The 16,447-nt window shown below is 36.7% G+C and overlaps 1 protein-coding gene across 3 annotated transcripts in view; it reads right to left on the bottom strand.

The window, feature by feature from the left end:
* The window catches only part of LOC106868008 (sperm flagellar protein 1), a 50,899-nt gene that overhangs the window by 12,948 nt on the left and 21,504 nt on the right, over nucleotides 1–16,447 (bottom strand). For all 3 annotated transcript variants that reach the window (XM_052978408.1, XM_014913106.2, XM_014913105.2), the window contains exons 3-4: nucleotides 6,696–6,958; nucleotides 1,829–1,871 (exon numbers count right to left, since the gene is read on the bottom strand). In XM_052978408.1, coding sequence (XP_052834368.1) covers nucleotides 1,829–1,871; nucleotides 6,696–6,958 — 306 coding nt within the window. The remainder of the gene's footprint in view (nucleotides 1–1,828; nucleotides 1,872–6,695; nucleotides 6,959–16,447) is intronic.

Here is a 16,447-nt window from a genome sequence, read left to right as displayed (position 1 = left end):
AGAAAAGTGTCTGCTTAAGAAAGATGTTTGTATTACTCATTTCAGGAAGAGAAATAGGGATCTGACTTCATGCTTCTCTGTTGATGGACCACTTTGTTTCAGTAATAACACTGATGAGTTATTTCGCTGCTTGTTCCAAGAGCATATTCCAGCTGAATGGCACTTATTCATTGATTCATCTAAGAGAAGCCTCAAGGTAGTACTACTACACAACAACAATAAGAAACCACCCATTCCCATAGGACATTCAGTGCACATGAAGGAGTGTTATGAAAACATGCAAGTACTCCTCAATGCCATAAAGTATACCAACTACAGCTGGAAAATCTGTGGAGACTTGAAAGTGATTGGAATGTTGATGGGAATGCAATCCAGGTTCACAAAATATTGTTGCTTTTTATGCCTGTGGGATAGTCGCGCAACTAACAAGCACTATGTGCAATCAGAGTGGCCTTTGCCAGGAGTTTCTAGCGTCCAGAGTAAGCCACTTTTAAACCCAGAAGATGTTATTCTTCCCCCTCTTCACATAAAGCTTGGCTTCATGAAACAATTCGTGAAGACACTTGCCTGGAAAAGTTCAAAAGGTTTTGAATACGTGAAGGCCAAATTTCCAAAAATCACCGAGGTAAAACTAAAGGAGGGCGTATTCATAGGTCCGCAGATAAAAGAACTCTTGAAGGACAACTACTTCCTCACAGCACTTGATGAGATTGAGCTTAAAGCCTGGGAATCTTTCAAATGCCTCTGTGAAAATTTCCCAGGCCACAAGAGATCTCTAGAGTTTAGAAATGGAGTGAAATGTCTTCTAGACTCCTATGCTGCAATGGGCTGTCGGATGTCACCAAAAGTCCATTTCCTTGATTCACATCTGGACTTTTTTGCAGAGAACCTTGGAGCAGTGTCTGATGAGCAAGGGGAACGCTTTCATCAAGATATTGCTTCGATGGAACAACGGTATCAAAGATTTTGGAATGTAGGTATGTTAACTGACTACTGTTGGATGTTCTACAGGGATGAACCAGAAACAAAACACCATAGAAAGTCCAAATCCCAAAGATTTTAAGTTGTTATGCATTCGAGTGTATTCTAACTTATTTGTACACAATAATTTTAATTTTGTACAATAAAAAGCCATGAAATTATTGTATCTTGTATTCATTATACTTTATATAGACATGCTTTACGTATCCTATAAGTTAAAACAGCAGGTATCATTAACATGAAAATGTGACCTGATAGAGGAAATCGGACTTCAGATTCATAATCAGCATCGAAAATTAACCCAGAAAAGTCAATTAGCAACTCTGATGATTAAAAAAGTTTCATTTTGGTGACCAGTGTTATCAAACCCATAGTTTCAATAGGTTTTAATCACACAATTATTTCACAGCTTGGCAAGAAATACATTCTGATATGAAATTAATTCTTTTGTTTATGGTATACACACTTGCTCTTTAGTTTCAGTCATTGTACTGTGGCTAAGCTGGGACCCTTGAAGGGTTTAGTCAAACAAATTGATCACAGCAATTCAATTTTTCAAGTTTGGCACTTATATTGGTCTCTTTTATTGACTCAGTAAGCTACAGGGACATAAGCAAGTTAAATAATCAAAATACTTTGTATCAAGTCAAACCCATGATAAAAAAAAAGTCAATGAATTTTCAGGAATATGAAAATAATTATTTAAAAGGTTCTTGTATTTTGCTGATTTTTAATTCTATTCAAGTCTTAAAACTTGTATTTAAGATCTAATAGAAAGTGTGATATAAGGGAAATAATTCTTATAAAATTTAAAAGGGAAATAATTTTACATTGCTTAGTCACTCACCTTTTCACTGTCTTTTTATTTCTACGGTATAAAAATGGTTCACCTGTGTATATACAAATATACAAGATGTAAAAATATATAAGAGAACACAAATATTTGTCTGGAAAGGTTAGACTATAAATTCTTTAAACTACACAGAATTTTGCTGGAAGTAGTTGGATGCAATCAACTGTGGAGGTAGGTATTTTGTTTTAAAATTCCAGCCACTTTAAAAAAGCTCATTCAGACTATCATTAGAAATAGATGAAGAAAATTATGAAGAAACTAATGCAGAATATTTGCATATAAAAATCCACCAATAGTTAGCAGAGATCCATATGTCAAAACCTGAAGTAAAATTAAGCAAGCTTTCACAAATTCATTAGGAAAACAACTTTCACCATGCAAGCTAAGTACTAACATTTTGCCAACCTAAGCAAGAAATACTTTAAATTCTATCAAATAAATTATACATCTAAATGGATAAGCTCTTGATATTATGAGTATAATTTTCTGTGTTGTTAACATTTTAGAGCTTATATTTCAACACAACATTTTGATTAGATCAATCTCAAGTCATTAACAAGTATCCTATTCATGGATATGTACATCACAATTTAAGCTAGAAACTTCATTTTTAAACTGAAGGTAGTAATGTACTTATCCACTATCCTGCACCTACATAAATACCTCAATATAGAAATCTAAAATAAGCAGATCAAATCAAATATGAAGCAATTTTGTAGTAATTTAATCAATGGATTTGATGGTAAGATTAAATGAAGTACAGTGTGTAATTACAAAGATACTATCTTACATGTCCTATACTATAAAAACCTGTAGTTTCTTTTACAGGCCATCCCAAACAAGATGTGAATTACATTATTGGGTAAAAAAAGAAATGTCCAATATTGTGAAAAGGTGTATTTCAAAGTTATTTACACTACTTATAACATATTGTAATATTAAAATAATATAACCAGTTTATATGATGTAGTGATGTATGAAGAAAAATGAATAACATATCAAACATTTCAAAATAAAATGTATTACAAATAAAATTTACATGAAATAATTTTATTTGGAAAAAGGTTCAAAGACTACTTATGCATTACGTGTATTTCCAGGTAGTCAAGAGTTCCATTTTCTAAGATAATGCTTCTTATTTTTAAACAAAGAGACTGGAACAATCAGTCTACACCAATTTTAATTCCAGTTTAACCTTATCATTTCAATTATTTTTTATCTCATGGAATTTCTGGTGACAATCAACCAGTAGAGGGACCACGATCAATAACATGGTCTCTGTCAGGGTGCCTTGTCTTTGGATGCTCTACATGAAGACAGTCTTCAGCAATAGGATATAAGGAATAGAAGCAATGTCTTGATAGCTAAGACTGCTTCATAATTGACAGGATGGACAGACGTTATTAGTCCATGTCCATCCACATTTCATGTGATGTTCTAAGAGCCTATGCCCTGGTAAACTACTTTAGCTGGTAAGTAAAAGCTTGAGAGGAATGGTGTTAACATGGCATCATTAACAAAATGACTTCCTTGATGAACTCACCAGCCAGGGCAGAAAAAGTTCTCTCACTGAACTGTAATGACCTCATGTTCATGACAAAGACAAGTAACTTTACTGGAAAGAATCTGCTGGGGTTACACCTGGAGAAGGATGAGCTTTACCAGGTTTATATGCTGTATGATGAAGAAACCAAGAAATAAAAGAACCTTATACTAGGCCAGTCACAGCTTGGATTAACAATCATACCATCTGTTTTTTCCAATTGGATGTAATGACCCAACAAGAAAAAATTTGTGACAGTGAGTACATCAAAATTATCACAATTAATATAAGAACAAAAATGGAAAACTAAAAGAACACTTATGTAAGATAGAGAGTTACACGTGGCCCCTCCTTTGGGTTCTGTGAAACCTGATAGAAGAACACTCAGAAAGCATGTACACAACATTAGTGGAGACCAATCGTAAAAATGGTAAGGTCACTAGTCAACAAGTTCATCAAGAATGCTGTACTGGGATGTCAACCATTAACATGTAGGGCTGTGATTCTCAGCTTATGAGCCAAGCCCACATCACAGTGGCACAAGTTTACACACAAGAGACTATGATGATAAACATATTGAAGAATTCTACAAATAATTTCAAGAGATCATCAAAAAGACAAACAATAAAGGCATACAATTCATACAAAGTGTCTGGAGTGAAAAAAGTGGGAAGGAATGCATAGGATGAATGGAATCTTCCTTTCTCTCAACTTTACCCCATTGTTTTATTATTATTCTGCTACTCTTTCCAACTCTTATTTACCATCAACCACACCTCTAGCCTTGTTCACTACATACTATATCCAAATCTATCCTCATCTTGTCATCTTTTATTCACCCCATGCATTCTTGAAACTTCTACTCACCCACCCTTCTTGATCTTGTGTCCTCACACTCTCTCCTATTCACCTTCTTGTACCTTGAAGACACTCTGACACCTCATTACCACTATCTTTATCTCCTCCAGCTTCACTCCAATTGCTTCTATCCACCTTTATATATTGCCTTAACAGCAAGAAGCCTGTTCCTTTTCCTTCTATCATACTTTAACTTCTCAACATGTAGCATAAAGTCACCTCCTTTTCTACTAAGGGGATTCCTTAGGCTTTGAGTTACACCAGCATACTGGTGCTGGTACCATCATAAAAGCACCCACTACACTCTATAATGTGGTTGGCATTAAGAAAGATATTCAGCCATCTGAGTACAATGCAGCCCTATGACTCGTCATATCCTGTCAAATTGTCCAACCTATATCAGCACGGAGGACAAATGTTGAATGATGATGATGATAACTTGGGGGAAACTTTGCACCACTAGAATGCCAACCTTGAGATTGTTGTGATGATAGAGACATTAAAAGAGATTACTGATAAAAGAGGCTGTAAATTTCAATCATGGGTTATGAACATGATATTGGACACGTATGACAAAAAGAGGAAGCTAAAGAATGATAAAAACACAAAAAGAACAAAATATAAGATCAAAATCAGTAGAAAGGAAACCTGTAAAAAGCATAGACAGATGAACAATGTGAAGATATTGAAGACAGGCTTCCCCACAGCACAAGGAAGTTATTCCACCTGGTAAAAGACCTCACAAAATAAAACAAACCAAAAGTAAACACCATCAAAAAACAAAAATGGAAAAAACTTCACTGAGTAAGAGATAATGGAAAGGTGAACAGAATACACAAATCTTCCAATGAGACTGATAACTCAGTCATGTGAGAAGTTAAAGCCAATGTAAGATTGCTGGTAATGTATAGAGAAGAAGCCACAATAGATATCCTTATGACCATCTACAATACAATTTAGAAGACAGGTGAATAGCCAATAAATAACTTATGGTACTTTAGACTCAGGTGCTGATAATAAGGCTTCCCAGAAAGGTAAACATCAACTATGCTAGAATCACAGTACAGTTAATTGTACAATCCTACTGATTATACAATCATACAATCAGCAAGATCAGCCACGCAAACAAAGTTAGTAATCAGAATCAGCCTGAATAGACAGAGCTTAGGAACAAAACATCATAGCCAAGGAACAAGCAAGCTTCCATAAAGACAAAAGCACTTCATATCAACATCCTCTGTGAGAAATACTTCCAACACTAAAGTAAATTATACCATAATTTCATAAACTTCAAGAAGGGATTTGACAGAGACTGGAATGATGTTCTATGGACCACAATGCAGAAATTCAACATGAAGTAGAAAGTAATTTATACTAACCAAAGACTTTATGCCAATACAATCAGTGCAGTACTCACACCATAGTCAACATCAGAGGGAAGAACATCACAAGATTTGCAGATGACACTGATGGATGGCAAGAAGAGAGGAGGAATTGATTAAATTAGTGAACCACTTTAATAGTGCTTCCACACAGTTTAAAGTGGAAATCAGTGCTGAAGAAACCAGATTAGTGGCAAATGTCTACAGCGTCATCATAACAAACATCTCAGTAAAGGACTGAAACTTGAGATAGCATAGTATCTCAAATACCTAGGGGTAATTAGTAATTAAAAAGGATCAAACTCTGAAATTCTCAACAAAAATACACAGACAATGACCATATTAACCAAACTGAAGCTAATCTAGAAATACAAACATCTCTACATTCAGGATTGCTGTAACATAAAATTCTAATATGAAAAACATATTTTCTGTGGATTTCCATGTTCAATGATTTCTGTGTAACATGGAAGACAATGGAAAATAGGTTTTATGCAATGGAATTCTACATTTTGGCAAGATTTTCAGGAATACAGTGTTTCCATAACACAGGAAATGCCTGTACAGAGAAAGACAGAGGCACTGGAAATGGGATGCTACTGCAACAAATATCTCATACTTTGAATACACAAAACCATCCAGCATTAAATTAGACTCCATGATGACCTTCTCATAACAGTAAAGAAAAGAAAAAGAAAGAAAAAAACTGAGCTGATATGGCCACATAAGAATATCTGATGGCCTTGCAAAGACCATTCTTTAAGGAACCATGGAAGGAGAAAACAGGAAGGGAGGATATTGGAAAAGATATATGGACATCAAGGAATGGACAGAAAAATGTACACCATCAAGACAGATGTACAGTATATTATGAGAGTACCCTTTTGACTCCATTAAAAGTTTAGGGCCAATGCCAAACCTGTAAAATTAATGATTACTGGTAGTAATACAGATTAAACAGCTTTCAGAAGTAAATAAATATTCACAATAACTTATGATACTAACACCTAAGACTCAATTTACAAGCAAATTTCATAAAATTTTAGACAGAAATAATGAACACTTTTGATAAACTCACATGTACTTTGGTCAGCTTCAGGTTGATCACAATTTTGTGGTAATTGATTTTGAAATTCCTGTTCTGGAGGGTCTGACAGAGGAACTGCTTTTTGGTCAAGATTAAACTTCAAGTAGTTAGTGTTAGTCCATTCCTTATGATTAAATGTTTCTAATCGTGAACGCAAAAAAAGTAATACTTTTTCAATAGCATATGGCTTGCAATATGCAACAGCACAAATGACTTCATCTGAAAGTTCAAATTTCATCTTAGAAAAGACTCGCCTGTTATAAAAATAACAAAGTAAAATATAAATTGAAAATATTTTGGAATGCATCATTCTCAAAGTAAGAGGTAAATATTTTCTTTCTATGACAACTTTCAAGAGCCATTGGTTAAATATCTAATCTATTATTGATAGAATTAACATAAACAAACATAAATTGGCTGTGAAAACTAATAATTAAACATCTAAAACAATTTTATTTTAGTAACTCAATGAAAGATTTCAAACATTTGTAATGAATTCCTTTTTTTTTTTATCAGATCTAAACATTCTAGAAATTTAATCATGTAGAATTAGAAGTAAGCAGCATTTTTAGGTGCCAATTTGTTGAAAATTTTAATTCATTATAAAAATTTACAGTATTGTTCTCTTTACTTTCATCTGAGCATCAAAAGCATTTTCTACATTTCCAAAACCAAACTTAATAAAGTTGTCGCCCTAAAATAAACAAACTATTTGTGTAGAATCTACAAGGGAATTTCCTCAACTACAATATTATCTTACTCACTGTGACAGTGGCAACATCACAGATAAATTAAAGAGAATAATAATTACTATTATTACAATGGAAGTTATGAATTTTTCTCTTACAAGCTCTAGAAATTACACTGTATTTTAATAAGATAGAATTGTGCAAAAACATCACCTTCCTAAAGGTTCACTTTTTTCCCTAACTTTACACTGAAGAAATTTAAAAGTGTTGAATATATGGTGAGCTATTTATCTGTTTGATTTCTTTTACAAATAGAAAGGGTGGTATATGATACTACCACACTCACTATGACAATGAAGACTTTACAGAAGAATTTTGTGTCAGAGAGACAAATTAAGCTAAGAAAACAGCAACAAGCATTTTAATGGTCATTTTTCCCCTGCAAAAACAGGAGTAAACCTAGCAGGTCCCATGATTATCTTTCCCATTTTACCCTATCCTCTCCATTCTTCTCACTAACTTCCTTACTCACATTTCTTCCACTATCATTTTTAACCATGCCTTTCTTTGTTTTCTCCTTTCTCTACTCCACCCATCCAGTTACTTTCATTCTTCCTCAGCTTGTGACCCAGCCATCTCATCCCATCTCTCTTTACACCTGCCACAAGTGGTCTTATGATGTTTCATTCATGCTGCTATTGTAGCTGGTGAAGTTAATGAATGAAAATATGTTTCTTGGCTGCATGAAGAACCAACTGAACAAATTCTCATGACAAACTAAGAGACTAAAAATTACATCATCATTATTATTACTATTATCATTATTAAAATGGTGAACTGGCAGAACTAATGGCACACCAAACAAAATGTTGAGTGACATTTCATTGAGTTCAAGTTCTGCCAAGGTCAACTCAGCCTTTCGTCCTTTCAGGGTCAATAAAATAAGTACCAGTCAATTACTGGAATCAATGTAATTGACCAGGCCTTGTACCTATAGTAGAAAGAATTATTATTATCTCATATGGACATTTAGAACAAATTTTATCATCCAATAGGTTCCATGTTTTAAGTGAAGATTTTGAGCAAAGCCCAAAAAGTAGTCAGAAATCTAATGAAAGTAAGACTCTGAAAACCACTTGCCCAAAAAAATCCATCACACTAGAGAATAAGTAGGTCATAAATTTATCTAAACTAAAACTTTTGCCTGACAATGTCTCAGTCTTGGAGCTTGAACTGAGTTTCTGCCCAAGTACTAAGAATAAACTAGTTCAAGGGCTATTTCAGTTTGTCTGCCGTCACAAGCCGAAGGAATATTTTTTTGAAAAAACTGGTAATGAGGACTCAGAAAACCCTATGCTTACTGAAAATGAAAATGATGATGATCAAATCTGGCATAATTAGATTGAAAAGAATCCCAATTGGTAGCCAGATAAAGTTCAGGATGGACATTCACAAGCACTATTGGAATTTCTCGAATCTTGTCAGATAGGCATTAGAGAAAGCCTTAAAACAATCTGATGTCTAGCTAATAACAATTCTATTGTTATTAAAATGGCAGGTAAGGGAGGCGCTATCATAATTATGAACAAAAGTGAGTATATTTTGGCTTGTGAAGAAGTTTTAAATGACAAAACTTCATATGAAGAATTACCTGTCGTTTCAAACTCCAATTACTGAGAGGAACTCGACAAAATAATTCTGGAAATGGAGGAAAACAATTTCATTAATAAGGCCAAATCCAGGATTTTGGTCAGAAAGAACACCTGTATTTTATGGTTTCCCTAAAATACACAAGAAGTTCGAAAGATTTTCTCCAATGCTCCCAATTTGCAGCAGATATGAATGTTGTATAGCCAAGATTTCAGAATGGCTGGATGGCTTTCTACTCCCTGTCACAAAAAGATCAAAGTGCCTATATTCGGGATACTTTTGATTTTGTGTCTAAAATCAACAACTTTTTTAAGCATCGAGGCCATGTTGAGAACTGTTTTTTAGTAACCATGGATGTTTCTTCCTTATATCCCAATATTGACCACAATAACAAGGTAGAAGCATGCATGGATGTCTTCAAAAAGTGGTTAAGCAAAAGTATTCAATCAAATTTTCTCTGAAGGTTATTGAGGTTTGTGTTACAAAGTAACACAATGAAGTTTGGGCAAAGATTTTATCACCAGACGAGGGGTTGCGCCATGGGTAACCCCATTACAGTTAATTTTGCTAATGTCTTCATGTCGAAATTCGAGACACAGTTACTGAAGACATTCAAATCCTTTCATGGTCATGAACCAATACTCTGGTTATGATTCATTGATGACATCTTTTTTGTCTAGGAAGGATCACAGTATAGTTTAATTGATTTCTTGAATTTCTGTGACTGTTATGCTAAAAAGTACGACTTTAAATACAACATAAAATTTACGCCTAGTTTTTCAAAAACTAGCATTGAATTTTTGGACACAAAAGTTCCCACATTTACCTCCACCACCACTCCGATCATTCACATCATATTATTTGGTCAAATCCAAAATCCCAATTTTTGAGGATAAAACATTTGCATGTTTCCAGTAATCCTGGAAACATGCAAATGTTTTTGTACATCATTATGTCAAATGCAGTTACAGTGAATCATGATTAAAGGAAATAGCAAATGAATTAGCTAAGATTAGCAAAGATAGTCAAACCTTCATGCATAATTTTAGCAAACACAATACAATAGATGACAGAATTCCAAAATTTTACTGGCATTTCAAAAGAGTTGCATGAAAGTTACCAGCATGTGGTGAAAAAATATCATTTCAAACAGATATTTCCTCAGCTGCCTATTGTAGCCTTTAGACGGAATAAGAATATACAAGAATTATTGACCTCTATTTCTGACCCCAAGAAAACGAACATTGGAGTATCTGCATGCTGTACCTTGAAAAACAGCCACAAGAGAGGTAAGCCATGTTCATAGTGCAACAACATGAGTCAAGTGAATTCCATCAGGAATTATAACAGAAATGTTATGATATATACAGAAGGTGGGACATGTAGAGATTCCCATTTGGTGTACGCGGCATAATTCGCGAAACACAACTTGATTTATGTTGGTTGTACTACAGAACAATTACACAAAAGATTTAATGGGCACAGATATGACGTAAGGTACAATAACAGCAGTTCAACATAACTTGCTGAACATTTTGCTTCAAACGGCTGCAATTTTGAAAAAAAACTTTGAAAGTGCATATTCTCAGAAAATAGTCTGAATCTGCTTCACTTTCACTTCTTAAAATGCATGAGAAGAAATATGTTTGCAGGTTATTAACATCACACCTTCAAGGAATGAATAAAATGACAGGAGAATATCATCAAATTTATACAAAACTGTTTGATTAAATATTCTTCTTTTTCCTTTTCTTTTTTTTCTTTCCTCTTTTTTTTTGTCTTTTTTTTTGTTTTCACCTGTTATAAACTTGAAACTTTATCATTCCATCAATGTGTGGAGGCTGTCATTCATATTTTAAATTTAAATTTCTATAATTTTGAATTTTTATCACTTCTTATTTTGAACTTGACAAAGACAGGTTTGCTGTCGAAATATTGTTCAACTAATAAAATATCTATTGCAATCACATCATGCTCTTCGTCTTGTCTGTTTACCTCTCTGAAGAGTTACATCAATCCTTTTAAAATATTATTATTATAATTATCATTCAGAAGGTGGCAAACACGTAATATTGTTACCACACCAAACAAAATGCTTAGCAATATTTCTTCCAGCCTTACATTCTGATTCAAATGCCACCAGGGTTGACTTTGCCTTTCATCCTTTTAGAGTCAATGAAATAAGTACCAGTAATGGGATCAATAAAATCAACTAGCCCTTTCTCCTAAAAGTTTAGTCCTTGTACCTATAGAAGAAGAGACTATTATTATTATTACTAGCATACCCGTGTTGGTAAAAATGCCAACAGTTTTCTTAAAGATAGAAAATGGCACATTAGCACAATAGGGAAAACCACTAATAAATGTCAGCAATCTAGTAAATATATGTACATAGACAGAATTGAAGCACTTGAAGAATCAGATATGATTGTAATCTCTCAGTTGAAAACATTACCTACATGATGTATGATTGTGTGTGTGCATGTATATATCATCATCATCGTTTAACGTCCGCTTTCCATGCTAGCATGGGTTGGAGGATTTGACTAAGGACTGGCAAACCAGATGGCTGCACCAGGCTCCAGTCTGATCTGGCAGAGTTTCTACAGCAGGATGCCCTTCCTAACGGCCACAATCAAATGGTGTTTTTTATGTGCCACCTGCACAGGAGCCAGTCCAATGGCACTGGCAATGACCTTGCTCGAATGTTTTCTCACGTGCCAGTAAAGGCAATGCTGGTAATGATCATGTTCAAATGGTGCTATTTATGTGCCACCGGCATGGAAGCTGGATAGCTGCTCTGGTAATGATCACGCTTGGACGGTGCTGTTAGTGCTCCACTGGCACAGGTGCCGGTCATCGAATATGGTTCAGTCACGATTTTGATTTCACTTGCCCCAACAGGTCTTCGCAAGCAGAGTTTAGTGTCCAATGAAATAAAGGTATGAATAAGTGGGCTGGCTACACCCCTGGTAGAGGCCATGGATTATGGTCTCACTTGGCTTGCCAGGTTTTCTCACGCATAGCATATTTCCAAAGGTCTCGGTCACTAGTCATTGCCACAGTGAGGCCTAATGTTTGAAGGTCGTGCTTCACCACCTCATACCAGGTCTTCCTGGGTCTACCTCTTCCCCAAGTACCCTCAACTGCTAGGCTGTGGCACCTTTTCACACAATTACCTTCATCCATTCTTGCCACATGTCTATACCAGCGCAATCGTCTCTCCTACACACCACAACTGATGCTTCTAAGGTCCAACTTTTCTCTCAAGGTACTAATACTCTGTCTAGTATGCACACTGACATTACACATTCATCAGAGCATACTGGCTTCATTCCTTGTGAGCCTACACATGTCCTCAGCAGTCACAGCCCATGTTTCACTGCCATGAAGCATGGCTGTTCGTACACATGCGTCATACAGTCTGCCTTTTATTCTGTGCGAGAGGCCCTTTGTCATCAGCAGAGGTAAGAGCTCTCTGAACTTTGCCCAGGCTATTCTTATTCTAGCAGCTACACTTTCAGAGCACCCTCCCCCGCTACTGACTTGGTCACCTAAGTAATAGAAACTATCAACTACATCTAGTCTTTCTCCCTGGAATATGGCAGAAGTTGTTTTCTGCACATTTTCAGTGTTTATTGCTCCTGAACAGCTGCTACATACAAAAACTAACTTCCTAGTTAACCTTCCTTTGATATTGCTGCAGTGTCCATAGTTTACACTGGGTACATCTTATAGAGTTTCTACCTACGCCTTTTCTGCAGATCGAGCAGGACCATCTACCTGAAGGGGTTTGTGGTTTGTCTACCTTCCTACTTATTAGGACTTTGGTTTTAGCTAGGTTCACTCTAAGGCCCTTCGATTCTAGTCCTTGCTTCCACACGTGAATCTTATCCTCTAGTTCTGATAGTGACTCAGCAATTAGTGCAAGGTCGTCAGCATAGAGGAGCTCCCAGGGGCATCTTGTCTTGAATTCCTCTGTTATTGCTTGGGGGACTATGATAAATAGGAGGGGGCTGAAGACGGAACCTTGGTGGACCCCTACCTCTACCCGGAATTCTTCACTGTACTCATTGCCAAACCTCATCTTACTGACAGAATCCCTGTACATGGCTCGCACAGCTCGCACTAACCATTCATCTATCCCTAATTTCCTCATTGACCACCAGATAAGGGATCGGGGCACCCTGTCAAAGGCTTTCTCCATGTCGACAAAAGCCAGGTACAGAGGTTTATCTTTGGCTATATATTTCTCCTGCAACTGTCTTACCAGAAATATAGCATCAGTGGTGCTTTTTCCGTAACACAAACCCAAACTGCATCTCATCTAAACTGACTCTCTCCCTAATTAGTTGGGCTATGACCCTCTCCGTGACTTTTATTACCTGATCCAACAACTTGATACCTCTGTAATTATTTGTATCTAAAGCGTCACCTTTACTTTTGTAGCAGTTGACTATGGTGCTTCTACACCAGTCATTGGGTATGACTCCTTCGTGTATCACCTGGTTAACTATACGGATAACTAGGCTATAGCCGACCACTGCCAGATATTTCGAGCATCTCTGCATTGATTCCTGATGGGCTGGGGGCTTTCCCTGTCTTCATACTCTCAATTGCTTTATCTACCATGGTACTGTCAACTTGGATAGCTGGTCCCTCTGTTGAGTCGACCTTCAGCAGACTCTCTCCTATTCATTCTCTTTATTAAGCAATCTATCGTAGTGGCATCTCCAGACCTCTTTCTTTGCAGCCACATTTAGTGCAAGTGAATCATCATCCATGCGGACACATTTCTCTCCTATGACATCATGATTCTCTCTCACACACTATCTTGCAACATGAAATATCTCAAGTCTTTGGTCCTCACGGTGCAGAACATTGGCAAATTTTTCCTTATCTGCTTCCCCTCTGGCTAAATAAACCTGTCTCCTAGCTTACCTTCTGGCAGTCTGATACAATTCCCTATTACCACAGTTCTTCCAGTCTTTCCAAGCCTGTTTCTTTTGTCTAATAGCCCTGTCAACAGTATTGCTCCACTACCACGTTATTTTGGGTCGAGAGGGGTCTTTGCACCATCCACAGATCTGGTCAGTGGCCTTCAGTAGGTTGTCCCATAGTAACCTCCAGTTGTCTTCTACATCGTGTGAAGCTATATCCCCTTCCATCTCGTCAAAGGCTTTGAGTAATACGTCTCTAAATCTCTGTCCATTTGCAGGGTCTTTAAGCTCTCAGACCCTTCTCCGTGATGCTGGTCGTCTTCTGGGCATCCACTTAGTCCTGATCCTGAAGTCACTAACTACTAGTCTATGTTGTGGGGTACATTCTTTGCCTGGGAAGGTTTTGGCATTTATAAGCAGTCCTCTTTCCCATTTTCTGGTGAGGATGTAGTCAATTTGGCTAGTGTGTCTGCCAGAACGGTAGGTGACTAGGTGACTGGCAGGCTTCCTGAAGTTAGTATTGCAAACCATAAGGTCATTTGTATCGCAGAACTCCAGCAGCCTGGTTCCCTCCTCATTGCGTGAGCCAAAACCATAGCCTCCATGTACGCCATGGAAGCCCCCTGTATGTTGTCCAACATGTCCATTGAAGTCACCAGCTACAAAGAGAAGGTCCCTGTCATTCGTCAACGAGGTAGTCTGCAAGAGGATGTCATAAAATCGGTCTTTCTGTTCATCGGGTAGCCCTGGCTGAGGGGCATAGGCCAAGATAATGGTTGCTAACCCATGATGAAGGACGAATCTAATCTTAAGTATTCTATCGCATACTCTGATTACCTCGATTACCTTATCCACCCATTTTTTTGCTAGAAGTATACCCACAACCCCGATACCGTCTGTGTTCCCTGCCCAGAAAATCTTGTACCTGTGTTCTTTGCCTGTGAGGAACATAGCAGAATCTCCTCTTCACCTTTCTTCTTGGAGGCAGCAGATATCGACACATCTCCATTCAAGCATCTCAACAATCTCACCAGACCTACCTTTCAGTGTGCCAATGTTGAGAGTGCCAACCCTGAGGGTGTGGGAGGTTTGGGCCCATGTGACCCTGGGGCGGGGGACAGCAGCATCATGTACCTGAAAAGAAACTTGCATTTGGCAGAATTCATAAACAAGCAGTAGCCTTCAATTCAACCTGCATACACTACACTACCATATTTTTGCACTATATGATCAAAACCTTACATAGGAGATAAACCGTAAGTTGTTGTGGGGGTGTTGTGAAGCCTTTCGAAGTGTTCATGGGAGAGGTTAGGAACTTCCGGTACAGGTAGAGAGGGTAGGAACTTCTGGTACAAGTGGAGAGGGTAGGAACTTCCGGTATAGGTGGAGAGGATAGGAACTTCCAGTACAGGTGGAGAGGAAAAGAACTTCCGGTACAGGTGGAGGGGGTGAGAGGGCGGGTGTACCATGAGCAGAGTAAGGCAGAGATAGGGAGAGTGGGGTTAGTGATCAGAACACGAGGGAGAAAAATAATCTTTTGGGATTTGTGTAGCATAGTTTAACGAGACAGCAAATGTTGATAATAGTAATATAGAATTGAAAAATCTGAGAGTTTTTTGTCAGCTAATCTAAGACAGAATTAGAGAAATAAGTGACTGTGTGATAAACTTGAAAAATGAATGAATGAATGTGATAACATGGTAATGGCACATACATACATATATATATACAGAAAATGAGGAGTTTAGGTTAAGGTAACCCAAACTAATAAGTGTGCATTCTGAGTGCTCCAAAAGATAAGCTACCAAAATCCCATTTCAAACAGGGAATGGAGTTGTGGTAACACAAATGCCCTGTTCAGAAAAAAGTTGGCAATCAGTAGCTTACCTCTATTGGCTTTTTTCTATTATCTCTACCAATATTGTATTACTGTTATTGTTAATTCAACTCTCTTAGATTGAATTAAATGAATTTAAATGCCATAGTTCTACATTGATGACTTGTTTTCCTCACTACTTTAACTTATATATACATATAGAGGTTATGAGAGGTAATGGTATCAATAAGACCCGAAGGTGTCATGTAATGCTGAGTAAGTGCTATGGATAGACTACAGTAAAGCTCCAGGTTCGGTGATTATGCGAATGAGGAGTCCAGCATAGGTCATATATCAGCATGTGTATATATAAAAAATTTTCAGAATGAGAAAAAAATTCAAGGCTGTGAAAGATTTTAGAACATCTATAAATAGGTCTTACAGCTGTTTCCAGGATATTTTATATATCCCTTCATCAGAGATGGGATATTTTATATATCTCTTCACCGTCTCTGATAAAGGGATATATAATACATCCCGGAAACAGCTGTAAGACCTTCTATTTATAAATGTTCTAAAATCTTTCACAGTCTTGGATTTTTATCTCATTCTGAAAATTTATATATATATATATATATATATATATAC

Source organism: Octopus bimaculoides, chromosome 2 (assembly GCF_001194135.2).
Source record: "Octopus bimaculoides isolate UCB-OBI-ISO-001 chromosome 2, ASM119413v2, whole genome shotgun sequence".
Classification (NCBI taxonomy): Eukaryota; Metazoa; Mollusca; class Cephalopoda; order Octopoda; family Octopodidae; genus Octopus; species Octopus bimaculoides.
The sequence above is the reverse complement of the archived record's forward strand: the minus strand, read 5'-3'. Positions and strand labels throughout refer to the sequence as shown.